This window comes from Erithacus rubecula (assembly GCF_903797595.1).
Source record: "Erithacus rubecula genome assembly, chromosome: 1".
NCBI lineage: Eukaryota > Metazoa > Chordata > Aves > Passeriformes > Muscicapidae > Erithacus > Erithacus rubecula.
In genome coordinates, this window is record NC_136658.1 from 23,816,575 (window position 1) to 23,838,656 (window position 22,082).

Consider the following 22,082-nt stretch of genomic DNA (forward strand, 5'->3'; position numbering starts at 1 on the left):
TTTTGTATTCATTCCTTTTTTCATTTGATGTTTATGCAACCTTAGGTCACACCCCCTTGAGCACACACAAAAAAAGGATTCTTGCCTACACCTGTTCCCAATCTCAATTCCTTCTCTTTCTTATTTCAAGAATCAATGCAAACAACCAACCAGAAGTCTTTTTTCACCAGCTTCTTTGAGAAGTTGTGCTTGTCATAAATGAGAAATCCTGACTCCTGGAAAATTAATTTCTGGTCTTACTAGAGTGGATGCCCAGTGATATGCATATCATCAAACTCTCCATTGCAAGTCCTTTATCAAAGCTGTAAACTGGTCCATTTCCCCTTGCCCAATACACTCTGTGCCTTGAGATCACTTTAAGTGATCTCCCTCCCCCCCTCCCTCCCTCCCCCTCCCTCCCTCCCTCCCTCCCTCCCTCCCTCCCTCCCTCCCTCCCTCCCTCCCCTCCCTCCCTCCCTTCCTCCCTTCCTCCCTTCCTCCCTTCCTTCAGCTGTTTTCTCCCTCTTCAAATTCTCAAACACCAGAATTTTCATCTTTGACTTTAATGGGAATCATTGAAATAAAGGGAACACAGACTCTGCAAGCAGGCTGGTATTGCTTGCAGGATATTGGTGCACTTTGGTGACAGAGCTGCTGACAACCTCAGAGAGGTAAGAATATAAAACAAACCGTGCAAGAACACTGGGGAAGGCACCTCTGGTGAACAGCTATGGCATAGGAGGTGATGGAGTGTCACACTGCAGTCTTAAGCATGTGCTTCATGTGCTCCTGAGTGTAGATATCTGCTGGCAGACATCTCTGCATGCTAAACAGTGTCTCTGGTCAAAAACCTGTGTGAGCATCTGCTCCCTGGGAAGGGCTTCGGGATCAAAACAGTCTGTTGTTCCCTAGAGTTCGGGGGTCTGAGTGGGACCCAGAGGGGCTCGTCCTTTGCAGAGAGGCTGAGAACTCTGGAGATGATTTTCAGAGGCTGCAGAAGGAATGCAGTAGAGGAGGAAGGAAAAGGGGGCCAGGCAAGAAAGGGGTGGGGGGGGAGGGGTGGGGAGAGAGAGAGAAAGAGAGCACACCATTACTATCATACTTTCAGACTTTTCCAAGACACAAACCTCATGGGACCTGTTCTTCTCTCCTCCCCTCCTAAATTGGCATGCAAAACTATATAATTCTTTAACAACTGTTAAATCAGGAAACACGATTATGCACCCACTCCAAGACAGCAAAAGCAAAGCCTTCCAAAGTGCCTTCTGTGATATTGGTTAAACAAAGCCCATAGCTCCTTCTCCTTTGCTGTCAAAGCAGGTACAAAACATTAACTACTAATTTAGATACCAAGTTGCAGACCATCAAGCATCTATCCACCCATATCACCCACCAAATAGAAAGGCAGGCCCAAGATGTAACTGTAAAAAAACAGGTAGTAACAGCTACATATCCTGCAAACACTTGATAGCAACATGCTAGAACAAATCCAATACGAACAGGAGAAAAAGCAGGTTGGTCTTGATTGTTTACATTTCCACACGAGGAATGTTTCTTTCCTCTGGAGTACACAGTTAAAGCAAGTACTGAAGAGAACCTTTGAACCTGCCTCCTTCAAACAGGCAGCATCCTCCTTTTAGAAAGAATGTGCTCATCAGAGGGATATCACAGACCATCTTACTCATAAGCAGACTAGAAATGCTTTCAAGGAACTAGATGACATGAATAGTAGGCCAATACATCTTCCATGAGTATTTTCTGGTGTATGACCTTTGTAGCACTTTAGGCATTCAAGAATAGCCCTCCTGAACTGTATTGTTACAAGGTGACTGTTGCAGTGACAGAAAAGGAAAAGGAACATGACCCACAGAAACATTTCAGCATGGGGAATTTAGAGAACTGTAAGGTGATTACCCACATTGAAAATTACTGGGGAAGGAGATGAGAGCACAGACGAGGGGAAAGCCCCAGAGAAGCTCTGACCTCAGGGACTTACCCTGAACAATGATAATGCAGGGGGTTTCCCTGTTGATTACAGATGTAGGAAAAAGTTATGAAAGTTTACCTAAGCCACGGCAGACCTGCTCAGTTTATTTGCTGAGCTGTGACAAGTGCTTGTATGGAGGGAAAGCCTGCAGCCCCTGTGTATCACTAGTTTTTGTGGTGAGGCAATCAAGTCACTGTGGAATATTGTCCAGATGTTACAACTGCTATTGTGCCACTGGGATGTGATGTGCAATGTGATGGGATGTGCTGGGATGTGATGTGGTTAGGACACACAAGTGCCAAGGAGGATAACAGAGAACCATTTGAACACACTAAACAGAGTTTTTGATACCTTGTCCAATTACCTTAAAAATTAAAATACCACACTGTCTATTGTCTCCAGACTAATAGACAAGGAAGATCATCTTCCTTTCCCACCTCAAATGCAAGCCTCTAAACATCTGGGTTTTTATTGTAGGTCTCTGCAGTGAATAGAAGCAGTCCTTGACACTAGATCACAAGATCTAGAAAGACAAAAGCTTCTAGCTCACAACAGGACTGTGTGAAAGAAAGAATAACTTTTTGCTGTGTAGCAAAGTTTTGCCCAACACACACACACACACACACACACACACACACACACACACACCACTCCTGTGCCTATGTTCACAGTATTGCCTCACTGCCAAAAATGGGTGTAATTAAAAAAAAAAAAAAAGCTACAATGTTACTTGTCTCCTTTCCTTCTTAATTGCAATTGAAATTGTGGCTTTATTGAACTTGATCAAGTATGAGAATTCTACCAGTGATGTAGAATGGAGAAGGCAAAATAGAATCAAAGCACATGTAAAGTGACTTTGCCATGTTCCCAACTCTACTTGCATTCACTTGTGGTTGCATGTTTACACAGACACTCCAACAGCTAGGAGGATGGATGCCTCATAAGTGATTCAGTGTTCCTGCCTCTCCAAGTAAGGACTGAAAAAGCTGCAAATTCATCTCTCCAGCAGACCTACCAGCAAAACCAGGGGCTTTACATTCCTTCACAAATGTGCTTTTTTTTTTTTTTTTCTCTCTGTGCCTCCTTAAAAAAGAAAACAACAACAACCAACTACACAAAACCGAACAATCTCAACAACAAAACCCTAATCAAAATTCTTGCTAACTCTTCATCTGATTTAGCCAAAACCTGGCCTTCCCTGGCCACTTTTTCATATCCCAGATAATATGAAGAATACTGCAGACTTGTCAAGGCTCATGCCAGGAGCCAATGCTCCCTGCCACTGAGTCCACAGCACAGGCAGAAGTAGATCCAAGCAAGCACAGAGAAGATCAGGGTGCAATGGTGCTCAGTGTTCAAGGCTGCCTGATGGAAGGCAGCCACCCCAGCTGCAGCCCAGTCCTGCAACTTCCTCCCTGCTGTGCAGACCCAACATGCAGGGGTCACTTCTAGGACAGAAATCCCAGTCCCAAGCTTGGCAGCCTGGCAGATGTATTATTGTGGGTGGCAGCAGGAATGGAATGCACATTTTGGGGTCTTCAGCTGGTGTGCAGCAGCTGGCATGCAGTGACTAGCTAAAAGTAGTTCAAGGTGGAATTTGTCTTGGCCATTAGCATTTGAATCTCAAGAACAAGCCTCTCTCCCATTTATTTGTTTGCCTGCATTATTCCTCTGCTTCAACAATCACCAGGCACAAGAATGTTTTTCCCTTGTGGAATAAGGAGTTGGCATTTTGGAAGAGAGCATCTCATTCCCACTCACTGGAAAGCAGAGTTTGGGGTATCTTAAAACAAAGTTTACTCTGCCAGACCACCCCAGGTGACTGAAGCCAAGACTCATAGCACATGGGGCAGACTTTTCAACACCTTACTGATCTGGCAGAGATGAATCTCGGCAGAAACAAGGAGGGCAGATCAAATGCTCTGATGAGCTGTGGTGGACAGAGAGAGGAAGGACTCTGAGCTCCTCCTGCCCCGACTGAGCACTTGCAGGATGTATAGCAACTCCTTGCTACCAAATGCTATAAACTCTGGAGTTGTTTCTAGTCCTGTTGGCATCTCCTGGGATGTGTGCTGTCTCACCTGCAGAGTTCTTGCTCAGCTCACTACTGGAGTATCTCCTGGCATAGCTCTACTCATGGTATCTGTAACCACTCATATCACCTACCTGCCCAGGCATCACTTCAGTGTTTCTGCCTCTCTTCAGGGATGGGGAGAGAACTGGGTGGGGAAGAGCTTTCTATGGCCAGGTTACTGACTCTTCTACCCCACAGTACAGCTAGTGACTGGAGTCAAGCCTCTGCCCTGCTGCATTTCCTTAAGAAAACCACAAAGCTTGAGTCCATCTTCTGGGACTCCTTGGGGCAGCAGGCCAAGAACCACTGCAGAGGTACAAACCCATGGCAAATGGAGGCCGGTGCTCTGTCCAGGCAGATGCATCACGGAAAGACTTGCTCTGCAAGTGAGTACTTACGCAAGGGTCCCACACAGGGTGAGGTGTGCCCGTGCCAGGAGTGCCCTCACTTCATATACTCCCCTTCGCTCACATAGTCCATAAAAGACCCCGGCAACTCAGCAAAATCTTCCAAGACAAGACTGGTGGAGTCCTCACCCAGCAGGTCACTGTCAGGTCGGGAAGCCCAGGGGCGCAGAGCCAGTGGTAGTGGTGGTGGCAGCTGCAGTGGCGGTTCAGACATGCTGGTCTGGCCAGAGCCAGGCAGCAGCTCCTCACAGTCCCCTGACTCCCCCTCTGAGAAGGCTGGCCCAGGACATGGTAGAGGCTGGGCAAGCGGATGTCAAAGCGAAGGCCAAACTTGGCAAAGAGCTTTTCGTTGAGGGAGTAGAGCTTCTCTGAGATGTCATAGCCCAAATGGGAGGAAAAGAGCCGGGCGATATAGCGGTCCTTCCTCAGGAGAAGATACAGCTTCTTCCTCGGCCAGGTGATGTAGCTGCAATCAGTCTCAGCTGTGAGTGTGACCTGTGGGGCAGGGAGCAAGTGGAGTAAGTCCCACTGCCTGGGTGGAGGTCACCCACCTTGGAGCCATGTACTTCACTCCAGGGAATACCCTCCAGCCCCTTTGAATCCTATTCTTCTTGGAGATGGTGGGGCTGGAGAGCCAGATTGTCCTGGCTGAATGACTGGATAAATCCTTACCTGCTGCTGTTTTCTCTCCCTAAGGAGTCAAAGACCCCATTTTCCTACACAATTAGTAGCATGTCCTCATTTAACCCAGCCACATGGATAGCTATGATTCACCCTCTTGCTTTCAGATAATGGTCCCTATTGATATCTGAGGGATATAGCTGAAAGGAACAGGGCAGCAAAGACACTGCTATCCGTCCACAAAAATGCTACAGAGGGAGATATTTTTGCATGCCCAGTCAATCTGAGTTACCAGCAAGTAGCCCTGGGGGAGGCTGCTGACCCATTCTGCTGCTGGATTGCAGAGTCCCACAAGCCCTACTCAAAGAAGGCCCTGAGTGTTGGAAGGGGCATCTGAAAAGCTTGCCTAGTGATCCTGTGTCTGAGGTACATCCTGTCTCAGCAGTTCTGATGGACTCTGTAGGCCTGAATGGCCTTAAAGGACATTGTGCAGCATTGCTCAGGAAGAGGAAATGAAAAGGTTTTATTGTGTTCATGTATATGTAGAAAACTCATGAGGATTTATTGGACTGCTTTTAGAGAATGTTTCATTTTCCTTCTGGTTTTGCCAATGTAAAGAGAGATTTTACCCCATGTGTAGGACAAGAACAATTTCAATCAAAAACATTATATAGGATGTAAGTGTACACTATAATAAATAATAATAATAAAGACAAGAAATGCAAGAAGGGTCAAACTGCCCTGGGCCAAAGAAGAACATCCGAGTGTAACGGAGACACTGGCATGCAAACAAGTGCCAGAGCCAAAATATCCTGGGGGCTCCCTTACACTCTGTGTTCAGGGGTCTCCTTGGTCAGCCACCATGGCAGAGGGCCACTGGGAAGCTGAACATGGCTTAGCTGCATGTGTGTGTCCTTGGGTTTGATATTTAATGCCATTGGCCTGCAAACAGCTGTCTGATGAAAGTAATATAGGAGACAAAACCTGAGAACTTCCCCAGGCCAAGCAAGCAAAAAGAAGGGTCACAGAGAAATTGGAATTACTGGAATCTCATTTTCCTAACCAATTTCTGGCAGTGATCAAAAGTGATCCCTTCCTGTGAGGGACTGAGATGCAATAAGGAAACCTGCCACCAATCCAAGACAGCAAGGCAGATTTTACTCTTGAATCCCCCCTGACACAAGTACTCCAGCATCAGCAAGAGCCTGTAATTCAGCCTTCTGGGGGAAAGTACCAGCCCTGAAACCAAACTCCTTCAGGCCCTGAGACCCAAGAGTCCTGTGGGAAGCAGACAGCCAAAGCAGAAAGCTCAAGGAAACCAGCTATTCTTATAGACTAAGTCATGCTTCTACCATTTTTCAGTGGGCTCAGAACTGGAATTCTTCAATCCTGAGAGCCATGGGGCAAGAAAAACCTTCCATGCCCTCCTTCAGCAAAGACCCAGAGTCCAATATGCCCTTTTTAAACCAAATTATTGGGTTGCTAGGAATAAGGTTGAGATAAGTTACAGAATTTTATTAACTACTCAGGTGAGAGGGACTAGTGGGTTAAACAGCTGCCAAAAGCAGCACATCACTATGGTTAAGCATGGCCACCAAGAGTATGGTCCGTACAGGTACATGGACTGGTCAAGTCACACCTGATGATGGCTGGTCTCACACAGCTGCTACTTCTTCATGCTCCTCCCTAAGCATATGTGGGGTTTAGGCATTCCCAGCATGTGGCCTTCCCTGCCTAGGGCTCTACCTCCCCATCCTGATGCCAGGCACAGCTGATCTCAGTGACTAGCCCTGTCTTGCAGAGCAGGAGATGTGTCAGAGCATGGTGCTGGCAGAGCTGGTGCAGCCTGGCACCAGCCTATTCCCAATCCATCTCACGTATCATAGATAAAGACCCTCAGGAGGTCTGGGAACATTCAGTTCTACGGAAATCAGCTCAGAAAATGCTGTGGATGTCTTTGAAGGTTACATTCCTGCAGTCAGCCATTGCAGTAAGCCATTTCCTTGCCTGTAGCATTTGACAGTCATCACCCTCCCTGCTCGATTCTTGGGCAAATAGAGCTCAGGAGCTAACAGAGCCTGCTGCCAGATTGAAGGCCTGTGCAAAACATGAGATACCACCAGCCCTAGCATAGCCATGCTGTTGCCTTTTCTACTTCATTACCTTGTTCCAATATCCTTTTTTTCTGCTCATAATCTGTAGTCCTATGCCACAGTCACACAAGCATCTATCTCTTGCAACCATAATCACTGGTGATGGTACTGTCTTTAGGAGCAATCACCATGATCCTTTCCACATGAGCCAAGTTCAGACCCTAGGAAAACAGATTTGGAGAGCTGCCCTGGTTTAACCAAGTCTGCTTGGGGCTATTCTAATGAGAAAGCATCATTCCCTCACAACTGTCACATGGTTCCAAGGGATTAGCAAAATCCCTCCTCATATGCCCTAATTGACATAATCAGGATTGACATCCTGACAAGTATCAGGCCATCCTGGCATGTGTATTAAAGACAGAGGGATGTAGGGTTAAGTAATCTTCTCCAGAAGGAATGCCAAAGAAACACTGGGGTGTTGACAGCAAGGCTAAAATCCTTTCAGTTACTGCAAATGAGAATTGGTCTGGCTTCTCAGCAGGGGATCCTTCTGCTCGGAAAGAACCATATTTGGGTATGAATCATCCTTTCTGCTTCTCCACCTAAAACACATGACCATCTGAAACTTCTGTGTGGAACAGGATGTTTATGGATTATCATCACTGCTGCATATTGCCACGGCTGCCATCCTGATGCTGAGACAACGCACTGTACTAGCAGCATGCAGAGCAAATGAATCAGAATAGGTACTAGAGAACACTATAAGGGAAGAGAGCCAGCAATCTGACACCTTGATTCCCTGATAAACTGAAAGGATCACGATGCTCCACCCTCCTTGCTATCAGCAGATAGTAGGAGCATGCCCTGAGGTCTTCAGAACAAGGTAGAAAAAAAGGTTAAATCAGCTGATCATTCAATCCTAGGCTGGCTAAACCACCAGGAAGGAAGTATTCCTGGTGAGCTTTCAATGGCATAATGAGGCCTCTCTACCGCCTTCTCAGCCACGCAGTAAAGCACCAAGGAACAAAGTTGAGCTGGGGTTACCTGGAAAGTTCCTTCCTCAGAGGGTCGCAGTGACTCCCATTCTGGAGAGTCCAGGAATTGGTATGGAAAGATGTAATGAAGGAATTGTCCATCTTGGCACACTCGGATCCTGTAGAGGACAGGTGAGCAGACAGGCTTAGGCCACAAAACAGATGTCACACAAACCCGAGAGCTCAAACAGTGTGTTCCACCAGGGAGGAAAGAAATATTTGTCTCACATGTCTTGTACCTTCTTGGGACAGCTGCAGCTGCTTTAGTGATGAGGCTATCCCTCCTTTCTCTGTGGGCAACTATTTACTGCCACTTCCCCATATTCCACCTGTTTTATGTTTCTTGCTACAAAGACAGCCCACACAGGTGCAATGCTTGGTCCTAACACAGGACTTCTCAGCCCACAGGACTGCTGCTGTTTTCTAGGTACTTCTAAGCCAGGCAGTGGCTCTTTGTACTTGTATCCTCCTCCTGTCTCCAGGATTGCACAAGGGCATACCCAGTCTTGGTACTGGAAGTCATTACACTCAGGATTCCCAAAAATCCTCCTGCCCACGATTACTCACAGATCACCCTGAGAGCTCATAGTTGGCTGCACATTACCGCTCACTTTCTCTTGGCCTTCTAAGTGTCCTTTTCGCCTACTTTTGGAGGACAATGCCAGGGCCCTCTGGAGTTCTCTTCACAGCAGTGCATCACCAGACTTGGGGACTCTTGCTTTCCTGTCACCACATAACCCTGTTGTATAATGCGCAAAGGCAATTCTTGCCTTCAGGAGTTACCTTTGACTTCTAATCAGCTGGCAGTGATGCCTGGAAGACTCAGGGATTGTAAGGCACATTTTCTGATGCAGGCATATTCTGCATTTCCAAGGCCCCACTTCACTTGCTCAGTTTAAGAGCGAGCACCATCACAGAAATGATCTGCTGGGTCAGCAAGGACCTCACAAGGCCATAGAGTGGTTACTAAGAAATATAAATCCATTCCCATCTCCATGGAGCATTTTTTACTAGCCAAAATGCATACTTCCCATTGCAAAAGAGAGCCCAACAACTAGTCATTGTCTGTTACAGCACTTTCATGCTCACAGAGTAGCATCACATTATTCATTGCAGGTCAAGACACCACATACTCTTCCCCATCAATATTATTTGCAGATACAGTAAACTTCAGAGCCATCTGCTCACCAGAGATGTTAGGTGAGGGGAAGTGCTACTAGAAACACACATACCAAATATCCTTCCAGTGCTTTACTATTCAACATCCTCTTAATGCATCTTAGAAAGGGACCAACTCCAAAACAAAGGAAGATCAGCCATTCTTCACACACTCCCTCACCAGAGAGGATTGGCCACTGCAGTGAAACAGGAGTCCCAAGTGATGCTTTGTATCCCCAAAGGAAAAGCCTTGTGAGATACACCCCCTGCAGCTCAGCACTGCTCTAATATAGAGATCTTCCTTTCCCATTCTTATGTAACCTTAGTGCCAACTTCCTGGCAGCAGACTGGAAGAAAACACTATTGCTATTTGTATGCATCTGGATTTTGCAAATCATTAAGTGGATATGCTGCTAAAGGCATGCCACAGGATCTCAGGTGAACAAATGTTAGTACTTGGTCAGCCGAGTTAATTCAATTAGATCTTCAGTGCGACTGTCTAGAGGTCCCTGAGGTTCTCCTTGGTGGTCCAGAAGAAGGAATATTACAAATGCTTCACAGCACAGGGAAAGAAGGGCACCTGATTAGGCAGGACCCACCACATACCCTCTGAGAATACTCAGTCTTTTGATTAAATGATGCTCAAAGTGAAAAATGTCTAAGCCCTGAGGGTTGGGGTGTTGGGAACAGGAACTTCTCCCTGAACACTGCTGGCCAGGGAGAGCAGGGGAATTGAGGCCTCAGCACACAGCTCTTCACATCACAGTGGTGTGCTTGGTACCCCCAGAGACGATAGGTGTATACACACTCCTCTCCTGCCTTGAAAAGCACATTCTCACAGCCAATCTACTCTCACCAGAAATAAGATCACTTCAAAATGATGGACAAAGGAGTAAGTATTCATCAAAAGTATCACAGGTAAGGCTGAGCTGGCCACTTTGTTGCCTGCAGCTTGAGTCTGCAAACCATTCCCTTAAATACTCTTAAGTTAGAAAAACAAAACAAAACTAATGCCTCAAAAACCAAATTTCCCCCTTTCCCAACAAACCCTGGCATATCTCAGATCTTTTTCAGAGGAAGGAAATAATCCTCACCCCCAGTTTCTACAGAAGGTGATAATACAACAATAAGCCACAGCAGTTTGCTGTCAGATTTTGTTCAGAAATGGGGGAGTCCTTACCTGCCAGACAGCAGCAATGAGAGGCGGTCAATGGGTGTCTTGCCCTCCACTGCATAATTCTGTTCTCTGACTAGTGACTGGACCGGCTCTTCACAGCACTTCACAATCTCTTTGTAGACTTCCAGGGGCACCTGCAAGGGCAGGTACATGGTCTTGTAGAGGAGGTCAAACTCTTCTGGGATGGTGTTTCTACGGAGCTGGTAAGTCAGGTGAGCCAGCTGAAGCAAGCAGGCGAAGACCAGCAGCATGTTCCAGATGAAGATATCCAGCCCACAAGCGCTCAGCCAGCCCCACAGAGCATAGCAGAAGTAGCCTGGGGCCAGGAGGCCAAAGATATAGAGGGACCCAAAGATGCCACTTCCCCCCATGTAACCCAGGAGGACAATGCAGCTAGCCAGCTGGTAGGCTGCTTCCTCCATAGTCTTCTTCCAGGCATCACACACCGGAGGCTGGAAAACAGCCTGGTCCCAAGAGGGTCTGTTTGCGTTCATCCTTCCCCAGTCCCCACCCTCCCCAGCTGTCCTGCGCTCAAAATGAATTGTCATTCACAAAGGGTGCTGCAGAGCTTGGAAACCAGAGCTGCTGGGTAGCTGTTCCTCTTCCTCTTCCTCTTAAGCACTGTCTGGTCCCACAGCAGTGCTTCAGAGCAGCATGCTAAAAGAGTGCTGCCAAATGTTTTTGCAACCAAAAAATTCCAAAAGCGTTAACCCCTCCTCTGTGGCTCACAATGCGTCGGCTGGCCCCCTTCTTAGCCACAAAAGCGAGAAAAGGAGCTGGCAAACCTGAGACCAAAAGAGCTCAGTCAAAAAAGGAGTTGAGGCCATTAGCTGGAAAACTCACAGACAGGACAGAGATCTCCTTGCACTGCCTGTCTCGCCTGCGCTGCAGCAAATGGAATAGCGACCGTGAAAGAGCAGCAGAGGGAGCTGGTGTTGAGTGTGGAATGTGTATCTCTTGGCAGTGGAATGGAGAGAGACCCCAAATGGATAACCATGTTTGGAATTGAAATCCAAGGAGCAAAAGCAGTGAGGAGAACGGACAGCAAGCACGCACCCACTACTTAACATAACTCAGGCAGCCAGATAAGCCCAGCACAGCATGAGGAGAGGAAAGGAAAAGGGAAAATAACCAGCTTATCGCGGCAAGCTCCAGTCACACATCAGGCTCTCTACTGCTCTGCACTCCTGCAAGAGAGTGACTTTCACCCAGCACAAAAAAGGTCACCCCCTTTTCCCACTGTGACTGGTAACTGAGACAGGGACTTAGCAAAATAGGAAAGGCTGGCTCTCAGTTAATACTCTCCAGGTCCATTACAGACTCCCCTTATGCCAGGGAGCTCACTTTTGTGGGGTGTTTTAGATCAAGGGGCACAAGGAAAAGCTTTGCAAAGCCAGAGAACTGTGAATGCGAGGGCAAGCCTCTGGCACGCAGTTTAATCTGTCATGAAGATGAGACTATTCCTGCCAAAAGCTTTGTGAGGGTAGAACACTTGGAAGCACATTTTGGGGGGAAATCCTAGTTGAGGGATTACAGGCTGTGCTGGGAAGCACCCTTGAGAAATATCATCTCACATTCTCATTTTTTAAAATAGCTGTTTAGAACCTGCCCCAGACCTTCATTTTAGCCCAAGGAGGACAACTTCCCACTTGGGTAACCCAGGACATAGGCACAAGAGGGAGCCTTTGAAGTCAGTCCGCCACAGTCAGCTACACAAAACATGCATAAATGCAATTCCTTCCCTGCTTCAAGTGACATATTATCAGTTGCACAGGCAGGATCTGCCCCACTGCCAGGATGCCGTTACATTTCAGGCATTGATCCAACCCATGTGGTCTCCCAACTCAGGATGAAGTAAGCCTGCATGGGTTAGTCGGGTAGAGATAGGGTTTCAAGGGTGGTCATGTTTCAGGCCAAGCTTGCAGCTGCCCTGCCTTAAAGACACACTAATCACCTCTCCCACCTAATAGTGCTCTGGAATAACACTGTCTCCTGGGCAAGGCTGCAATGCTCTATGGCAATCTTAAAGAATTCATCATGGTCTTGGCCAGTACAATCTTCTTTCTGCAATGATGAGGCCACACGCAATACAGAGCTACATGACTCCTAAGAGCCATCCTGGCAGGTTGACATGTGGGAAGGAAAGAAGACAAATTAAGCATTGCACAAGATGAGTACACTCATCTGCAAGAGTTATGGGGAAAATAAAGAACTTTCTCTCGACCTTTGCTGCAAAGCAGGACAGATGGTCTTATAGCTAAAGCACCACAATAAAAATCTTGGGATCCAGATTCTGTTTTTCATACCATTGTCATATATTTGCTATATGATCCCAACAACTTGTCTACCTTTAGGCCTCTGCAAAATACCTGTAAAGAGCCTTCTCTCCAAGACAGGCTGACATCTGATAAAATGGGGAGCTGGGATATCAAGACTGTGAACACTTAGGAGAAAGATAGTTTACATTAGATCTGTGAGACAAAGCTGAACTGCTATTACTAGAAATGTAAAACTGTGTTAGAGGAAGCATCCTGAGAAGCACCACTGCAATTTCTCCTACCTCTTCATACTACCAAAACCCTTTTGTAGGAACAGCAAAGAAAGTGGAAAAAAAGGAAGTTAGTAATATATTTCTTCAGTTAGGTAAATTCCTGAGTAAAAAATTAACTGGAACAGTGTTAATGACTCAGTAGGATAAAAAAAGGCCTTCATCTGACATCTTCCAGAAAATAAACAGTGGTGTTGCAGTGATGCCGAAGCCAGCACCATGGGTGAGGATGACCTGTTTTGATTTCTCTGTGAAAGGCAGACAGGAAGCTTTCAACCCACAGCAACAACACTACAAAGCTCTCATTAGAAACTATGCAACTTTTCTGCTGGGTCCCAATGTAACACTGGAAAGAGAATGATATAGCAGCGTAAAAGATTTTGGAGCATACACTAGAGATTAACTTAGTGTTTTCAGACTCAAATTTCTAAAAGGAAGATTTGTAAAGTGGTTGAACCACCAAAACAAAATCTTCCTTTCTCCCTTTACAGTACCATGGCCATACAGAACATCTTCATAGAACTTTCAGTTTTCCACCCAGCAAAATAAAAAAAAACCCACCTCTTATTACTAAAGAAACATTTTATTTTCATGCCTTGCTTTGGATTAGAGTAAGTGCCCTTCATCCAGGGATGCTAGCTCATCCAAGACAAGTGTTCAAAAGCCAATACTGATTCAATGGGAAACAGACATACTAAAGCTGAAAATTATTTGGAATGAGGATGGCAAGTTCATCGAAAACACCTGAGCAGCATTAAGATCCTTCCCTGGAATAAAAACATAAGCATTACTACAAAATGTGCTTGTGCAGAAGAAAAACAGACATTTCAAGCTTTTCAGCACTGAAACAGACAGTGTGGAAACAGGAACTGCACTGATTTCCCCACTTAAAATGGACTCAACCAGTAGCACTTAATATTTAGCTGCATGTGATGATGCAATGCAGGTAGAGCCTGCACTATGTTTGGCAAATAAATCTTGTGTCCTTGGTAATCACACAATACACAGATTATCAGTCCCAAATCTCACAGAGATAACATCTTCAGGAAAGTCAACTCACCACAGGAAGAGTAACATTAAGATTGCACAAATACATAGTAAGGAGCCAGAAAAGCCCCATCTGTAACAAACCAGAAACTGCACCTAATGTTTCTCTAGATTATAAGAAGGAATCAAAGGCAACAACTATCCTCCCACTACCATCTCATACAAGTGAAAAGAGGAGCCAGAAAACAAAACCCCATGTATGCATAGCACAAGACCAACACAACAAAAACTCAGTACAAAAAAAAAGCTTTACTTTCAGGCATGCAACCTGCACACAAAAGTCACTTGCAGTGACAAAGAACAATCCTGTACTCCCTTTCCCTTGAACTACTGTCTCAAGTGAATTTGAGATGGGAAGTACCTGATTTTTAATTTAAAAGAATGAAGCTTGGGTAATGGTATTCAAAAACCATCAAAAGAATTTGAACACGGGGAAATCAAATACCGTTTTGACTCTAAGGAAGTTAATTTCATAAGACTGCATTCACCTTTGTACAAACATAGTTACAGTTACTGTCAAGAATAGCACTACAAGCTTCACCACGACTGCTGAAAGCTGGAAGAGTGCAATTCTACTAACATTTCATGATTTGCATCAGTTGGAAAACCCACTGAAGTCCTCTGTTCAACCACACCACCACAGTAATTCGTGTTCCTATATTAATAATTACACATTTTTCTCATTCTCTCATTCCTGCAGCACACTGTTTTCAGTATGGAGATAACTGACATTTCTTTACTTAAAAAGAAACAGAGGTTGGGAACATTGGTCATTTTCAGGCTTTTATTAAGAGGAAAAATATATTTTCTATAGCAGTGGTCAGAGTAAACAGTGGAAAAGCTCCAGATGTGATGCATACTCTATCATTAAAGACCCTTTATAAATAAAATTTTTGTTTATATTTGTTTTTTGAAGTAACTTGAAGAAACAATTTAGTTTGCAGCTTTCCAGAACACAGTCACACCAAAGACATCATCTAGAAGAGAAAAGAAACACAGCTTTACAAAACACATATTTCCACTGGATATTGAGCAACAGTTCAACAATCAACAAAAAGAAAACCCATCAGCCACCCACAAAAACCAACTCTCATGCGCCCTAGCACCAGAAATCTAAACTGAGCTTTGGATCTCTTAGAAGACAACAGAGATGGCACCATTCTGTACTGCTGAAGGGTGACTCACAGAGGCTGTGTACTGTCAAGGGCTTCATCACCCTCACAGGACAGCAACATTGGCTGTACTGTCAATTAGGACTGCTCTGCCTTCTCTCGTAGGGGCAACACCATCATGAACAGTACTATGGGCCTTCCAGTGATACTAGCTGATGTGCCAGGGCACTTCAGAGGCAGAGGTCATGAAGGCTGTACTCACCCCACTTAGTCCTGCTCATCTCACTCATATCTTGAAGCCCAGAGCTCTCATACACTCTTTGTGAGCTTCAATTAGGTGCCCACAATTTTCTTCTCCCTTCTCAATAATGCTGCAAAGCAAAACAAAAAGATTTCCAGGGTTCAGCAATAAAATGTTCACTTAGTTTTAGTCAAAGAAACAGAATTGACAACTTGGGGAAAATTAAAAATCCTTATTAGGATTCAGAGGGATTTGTTTGTTTGTTTTTGTTTGGCTGGTTTTTTTCGGGGGGGCAGTTTTTGGTTATTTTTTTTGGTTGGTTGGTTTTTGGGGTTTTTTTTGTTTGTTTGTTTTTTTCGGGGGGGGGGGTTGTTTGTTTGTTTGATTTTGGTTTTTTGCCTATCCTGTCAAGGAGAGTGCTGTTTTGGACAGTATGAAACTATCCCAAAAAGTTACCCAAGCATGGAGGTGCACACCTAGAACTCTGACAACAGGCATAACACAACTGCCTATCAACAGGCCAGGGTCTATTCTGGGCAAGTCTGGATGGGGATTTGCTATACAACACAAGGCTGTCACATTATCAAGTAAGCTGAGCTTGCCAGTTTCAAATTATTTGTAGGGAAGCAACAAAATTTCTAGTAAATTTCAGTAAATTATATTTTAGTCCAACTTCAGTCGCAATTTAAGGACCCTGACGCAAAAAGCAAAACAAAACACCTGTGCAGCTACTGTTGACAGTTATTTACCATATATGGTGACTTTTGATGTTACTCATCCCTTCAAGAGCCTCTCATTGTTGGTATATCATGTATACCACAAAAGCAGTTCAGACCGGTTTTTGAATGAATGATGGAGCTGTTCAGTTTTCTTCCCAGGTTTTATTACAATGAGCATGGACAACTCCATGCTCATGGAGTTGCTCCATGGAGCAACTCCATGCTCACTCCATGGACAACTCCAGGGCAACTCCATCTGACCAGTAACATCCATCCTACTAACCTTTTCTTAGGGGGCCCTGGATTCACCTTCACTCTGCTATGTAATTAGACATGCTCCCCTAAATTTAGCAAAAACAGTGTTCAGTATTGTGTCACCTACCAAACACCATCTGTATCACCAGCAAAGTAAAAAAAAAAAAAAAAGACAACCTGGTAATCAGATTAAAGTTTTTTAAACTTAAAGTTTTAAAAGTTTTTTAAAATTTTAAAAACTCAAAGAGAACGGAGGTCCATTTTGAGGGTGAACTTCATACTATTTTATAGGTCCTATGATCATGACTAAGCCTATAAATACCAATGCAGCTACATAGGCCACGGTCAAATTTTGAAAGTCTCTGGGAAACGTCATCCTCTGAGACTCAATGCTTCATTTAAAAGAGAATGTAATTTACACTCAGGAGAACAGTAAGGAAGTTATCACTGCCGCTAAGCGTTGCTTCAATCAACAATAGTGAAGATTTACAAGCAGCGTTAAAAGCTGATCTTTGAAACCTGATTTAAACACAGGCTATGAGGTTTTAATCTCCTCACTTCTAAATTATTCTTTTAAGACAGTTTCCTTCTCCACACTCTCCTTCCTCCCTCGGATACTCCTGCATCCCCCGTCCGGGGTGGGGAGAGCTCCCAAAATGCCCGGCGCACGCTGGCAGGAGCACAAACTCCTGGAAGGGAGGAGCAGACGGGCCGGGAGGGCAAGGCGTACACAATGGCGGCAGGAAGAACGCCCGGGCGCGGAGGGGCCGCCGAGGGGAAGCTCGAGGCCGGGTCCCTACCAGGCGTCCCGCGCCTTCTTGGTCTCGGGGCAGGCACAGCAGGGCTTCAGCGGCTTCTTCTCCTCCCGCGCCTCCCCCGAGCCCTTGCCGTCGCAGCTGGCGGCGGCCACCGAGGACATGGCGGGCAGTTCCCGGCACCCTTAGGCCGCACAGAGAACAGGCCGGCAATGGCCGCGGGCGGGCGGCTGGTTCCGGGAGAGCTCGCCCGCCCCTTTCCGGCCCGCGGCCTGCTGGGAGGGGTAAGTGGGGCTCTTTTCCCGCCGGTTCCCTCGTCTCTTCCTGGCTGTCACCCCAAGGTGAGGGTGGGCGCTGCTACACAGTGGCGGGGCGGGAGTGACATTTTCTAGGGACACTCGGTACTGAAGGGGCCAGAAGTGGGAGGAGGGAGCGGGCAGCGGGGAGAAGACATGGCGTCGTCAGGCGAGAGCAGCTGGCACCCGCTGCAGTCAGCAAGAGCAACAAGTGACGCCCTCGGCTCTGCTAGTGCCGGGCTCCACACTGAAAGTTGTGGCCAGCCACCTAAACCTCTTTCTTCCTACTCAGCCAGTGGGGAAAACAGAGGATCAGTTCTTTGTGGGGGTGGATACAGCACAGTTGCCATCACTGGGGACTTCAATGTTGCAGTTTCATTGCAGCGGCCCAGCCAGGCCGGCCCTTGGCATTGCTGCAAAAGGATGTGCTCTGATGCTTGATCTTTTATGCTTTCAATCCTAAACAGCAAGAAGGGATATTTAGTTTGTGAAACAGCGAGCAACTAACAAGCGCCGAGTGCTATCCATGTTTGACATGCTTCAGTGATCTCAGACCTGGGGGGAGAGTAGCAAGTCTTGGAAAGAAGGATGTGCACTGATACTGGACACAAAGAATGCAAAATGTACAGGCTACAAGGACATCTGGCAAAACTCCCAAGATAGGGAAGAAAGTAATAAAACTAACTCAGCAATTGTGTTAAAACAGCTCTAGGTGGGTATAAGTTAATTCAGGTAGGGGGAGATGGTGACTACCAACTCATGTACCACTGATCCCAGAAACACACTGACTCAAGTAGAAGACTGAGCATGCAGACTATTTAGCATGAAAAGTGAGAAAATTGTTAACCAATAGAAGAGAGAATACTAATTAATAGGAGAACTATGTAACTTGTAGCCAATGAACATTAATTTCTTTGTTTGCTAAAATGTGTAAATAGTAAAAAGCTTTGGTAGTCAGTGTGCTTGATCTGTGGAATACTATGGAACACCCAGGCTTGCACAACTCTAAAATAAATAATCAGTGTCTCTCTTGAGTATGTAATTACTGGGTTGTTGCACACCAGGTAATGAATCTGATTTTTTTTCGACAACAGCATGGGCAATAAGGGAGAAGATGTGGAGCTGCTTTTCCTTTGTAGTCTGTCCCAAACCAAGGCATCAGTAGCCACTCTTCCCTTTTAGATCTCTGTCGCATACAAACCACAGCTTGACTCTTAGGTCATAGTCTGTCACCTCCCAGTGCTGCATTTGTGTTTGCCAGCAGTCCTGATGGCTCCAGCATGAAACTTCCACATATTAGACTGGCAGGCACATTGCAGACCAAAGGCATGCCCCACACAGGTAATGGGGGAAGGACAGGACAGCACTAGATATGACTGCTGAGCATAGTCACCAGCATAGGAAAAAGATTAACATGCCCACTGGGATGGAGCTCCTATACATTTAATGGGGTGTTGCAAGAGTCAAAAAAGATCTGACAGTTTATGTCGTGTATTAAGGGGATCCAAAACTGTAGGAACACTGACAAGAACAAGAAGGAGCAGAAAGTATCATGTAACACTTACACACCTAATCAGTGACCAACGTATACATGGATCTCTGCTCACTAGCCTGTTCCCCATTGTGCTGTTTCTCTGGCAAGGTTGTTCAGGTGACCTGCACCCACACTGCCTCCTGGTTCAGCACACATGCATTGTGAGGCCATGCAGCCAGGTGTGATGAGCTGGAATAAGGTTGCAATTGTTGACCAAAATAAGATTTTCCTGAATTTATATTGAGAGGAATGCCGCATTTGTCTTTGCAACTAAGCTGTGGATCTGCTGGTAGATAAGGCTAGCACTGAGAGATAAAGGAACCAAGGGGGATGGATTCCACTGATTGATGAATGGAAAAAAGACATTTGCCTTTACAAACAAACTGTAGGTTCGCTGATAAATGAAATTGGATATTGGAAGATGAAAGAAGCAACGGGGAAAAACTATGAATTCTATAAGAATTAAAAGGGGAGTTATACATTAGAGGGGAATCTCAGGTATCAGGCATTCAAGAAGTCTCACAAGTACCTCAGCCAATGGGGAAAGAAAGAGGGAAATGCAGCCGGGAAAATAGGATAAAAAGGCAGGCTGCATCCTCCAAAAATTTGAGAGATCCCAGGGGAATGCCCCATGGCTTCTCCCTTTATTCAAATAAAGCAAAAAGGACTCCTCTGTCTCCTTTTTGGATGTAAATCTGTTGTTTGTGGATTAATTTTCCTGACAACATGAACACGCTGCAAGATAAAAGCTGGGACTTAAACATCTATCAAAAGCACACAGTTCTCCCAAGCAGTGCCTTGTTCGTAGTTTGTTAAACACACTAAGCATATTTTCCTTTAAAATTAAATAGCTTTGTCTTTTCTTCCTAATAACTTTATCTGCTGGCCACTTTCCGAAGACCTAGATAGAGCTGTTGATAGCAACACAAACTCTGAGGGAAAGACTGTAATAAAACCTCCAAGAGGTTTTCTCAAGTTTGCAGTTGACTTATATCTTTTATTTAGCCTTTTTTTATGTTAAAAAGAAAATTTGAAAGACAATTATTTGGCCTGCAGAAACCAGGAATACACAAAACAAGATACATTTTATACTCTGGCCCAAGTTATGGAATACCAAGGGTAGAGGGAGGTTAAAATTTAGTCATCTTGAGAGCTGACTTCAGATGGGTCTACACAAAGGTATGGTCTCTGAAGACTTAACACCTCTGGAAGCAGCATTCCACTCTAGCAGTCTTCCAAATAAAATTAAGGAGGAGCACTGCTATTTTGGCCATGCTCCCTGCAGGGTAACAGTTTGTAACAGAAGCACCCAGAAAAAGGAATCAGTTCTTGGTGAGATGAAAGGACAGAGGCTAGAAGGGAGGAGAAGGAAGGGAATAGCCATTAACATTTTGATACCAATTTGCACCAATTTGGTATACAATGCAGAGGGGAGACCACAGCCACTTCTCTTCTGACAGTGCATTGTGCATAAGAATTTATTGTTCACTCCGTTATTTTTGTTTTGTACTTGTCCTCTGCCTGCTGACAGTGGCAGAAGAATTATGTTAGAGAGCTTTGTGTCAGAATGAACAGATTCATCTACCAGTCAAAGGAGGAATAGCTAGGGGAACACTACTGAGATGAGACTGTGAGAAAATTGTCAGAACAATTTCCCAGGAAAAGAGATCCAGTGAAAAATCAGTCTCTGAAAGACATAGTGACAAAAGACCCTTCCCCCTGAAGCTGCCATATCATTTGTCAGCCTGGTGCCACCTATGAGAGTACAAGGACTACAGGTAGCACTGGACATTTACATCCTCTAGATTTAGAGGACTAATGGGTGAAATAGGGAGTGACTGCCCAGCTGTCATGGGTTTCCAAATTATGTCCCCTGTAGAGCCCTTTATCAGAATTGAAGAACATAGAACAGTGGCTCATAATGGGTAAATATCACAGCAGTACTGCAATCACTGTTGTTGGCTTCTTGTGTCCTCAGTTTCATCCACAAAAAGAATGGTGGTCCAAAAAATATTTACTTGTCTCCAATGGACAGATTTTTCAAGGAACCTCAGAAATGTGCTTACATGCATTGTTACTGTTAGGTTGGGTAAGCCCCTATCAATGTCAGTTGGAAGTGACAGTCTGGGGTAGTAGTCTGGGGTTTTCCAGATTTTTTACACTTCTGATATACATGAAAGAAGATTTTTGTTGTTTTTGGTCTTAGGATGATGGCTAGGGGGGTGTTGGATTTGTGGCTTGTCTGGGCAATTTTTTACAAAATGTCCAAGTTCCCCACAGTAGAAGCATCAGGCATTTTCTTTGGATGTCACTGCTGCAAAGGCTCCTGTGACTCCTTCAGCAATGTCCTTGGCCACTGCTTGGGCTACTCTGTTTTCAGTGGACATGTAACGTGTGCAGGTTTCCACCATTTGTTCAATGTTGGGCTCTGTGACAAGAGGCAAGGACCTCAAAATAGTTTTACATTGTTCATTTGCATTGCTCATAGCAAGTTTTCATAATAGTTGTTTTCTTGCCTCTGCGCTCTCAATTTGTTTTTCCAAAGCATCTTTTAGTCTGTCTACAAATTTAATAAAGGTTTAATTTATTTTTTGTTTGATGTTAGAAAAATGCATGGTTGGGTGGAATCATCAGGTGTGAGAAGTATGGATGTTTTTGCTGCATTGGCTATGTCTTGCAATGTGTCACTGGGCAAAGCATTTGCCTGGTCAGAAGGCTTTGATAAATTGCCTCCTCCAGCTAATTGTTCTACTGTAAAATTTAGACGATTTGAATCTTTTGCATAATTATCAGATAATATTTTTAGGTGTTTTTTCCAATGTCTTTGAAATAACATATACTCAGCAGGTGACAAAAGATGTTGTGCTAGGTTCTTTAAATCATGTGGTACTAAAACGTGTGCAGAAAAAAATGCTTCTAAAAAGTTTTAAAAAATTTGGGTATTTCTACCATTTTCTTTTGCAGTTTTTGATAATTCAGTTAATTGTTTTGAATAAAAAGCTTCCCAATGAGCATTATTAGTAGAATGTCCTCTGCGACCTGCTT

General features: G+C 45.0%; 2 protein-coding genes and 1 long non-coding RNA gene across 3 annotated transcripts; all 3 read right to left on the reverse strand.

Annotated features, from left to right (window-relative positions):
* Window positions 1-526: 526 nt before the first annotated feature.
* Window positions 527-11,487, reverse strand: POPDC2 (popeye domain cAMP effector 2). The gene is given in 5 exon segments (XM_079305888.1): window positions 527-970; window positions 4,577-4,732; window positions 4,735-4,942; window positions 8,206-8,314; window positions 10,534-11,487. Coding segments are annotated over 5 exon segments (1,101 nt in total). The 5' UTR covers window positions 11,079-11,487; the 3' UTR covers window positions 527-887.
* Window positions 11,488-14,895: 3,408 nt separating this feature from the next.
* On the reverse strand, window positions 14,896-17,515 carry COX17 (cytochrome c oxidase copper chaperone COX17). The gene is made up of 3 exons (XM_079316590.1): window positions 17,253-17,515; window positions 15,500-15,608; window positions 14,896-15,102 (listed from the first exon to the last, which is right to left on the reverse strand). The coding sequence occupies exons 1-2, from the start codon at window positions 17,369-17,371 to the stop codon at window positions 15,524-15,526; spliced, it is 204 nt and encodes a 67-aa protein (XP_079172716.1). The 5' UTR covers window positions 17,372-17,515; the 3' UTR covers window positions 14,896-15,102; window positions 15,500-15,523.
* Window positions 15,844-16,836, reverse strand: LOC306807245. Its single transcript, XR_013775676.1, has 2 exons — window positions 16,426-16,836; window positions 15,844-16,381 (listed from the first exon to the last, which is right to left on the reverse strand). It is a non-coding gene; the product is annotated as an uncharacterized lncRNA (long non-coding RNA).
* Window positions 17,516-22,082: the final 4,567 nt, after the last annotated feature.

Coding starts and splice junctions, on each gene's coding strand:
- COX17 (XM_079316590.1), bottom strand. CDS start 17,371: ATGTCCTCGGTGGCCGCCGCCAGCTGCGACGGCAAGGGCTCGGGGGAG. Junction 15,609..17,252: donor AAGAAGGCGCGGGACGCCTG/GTAGGGACCCGG, acceptor TTTGCTTTGCAG/CATTATTGAGAAGGGAGAAG.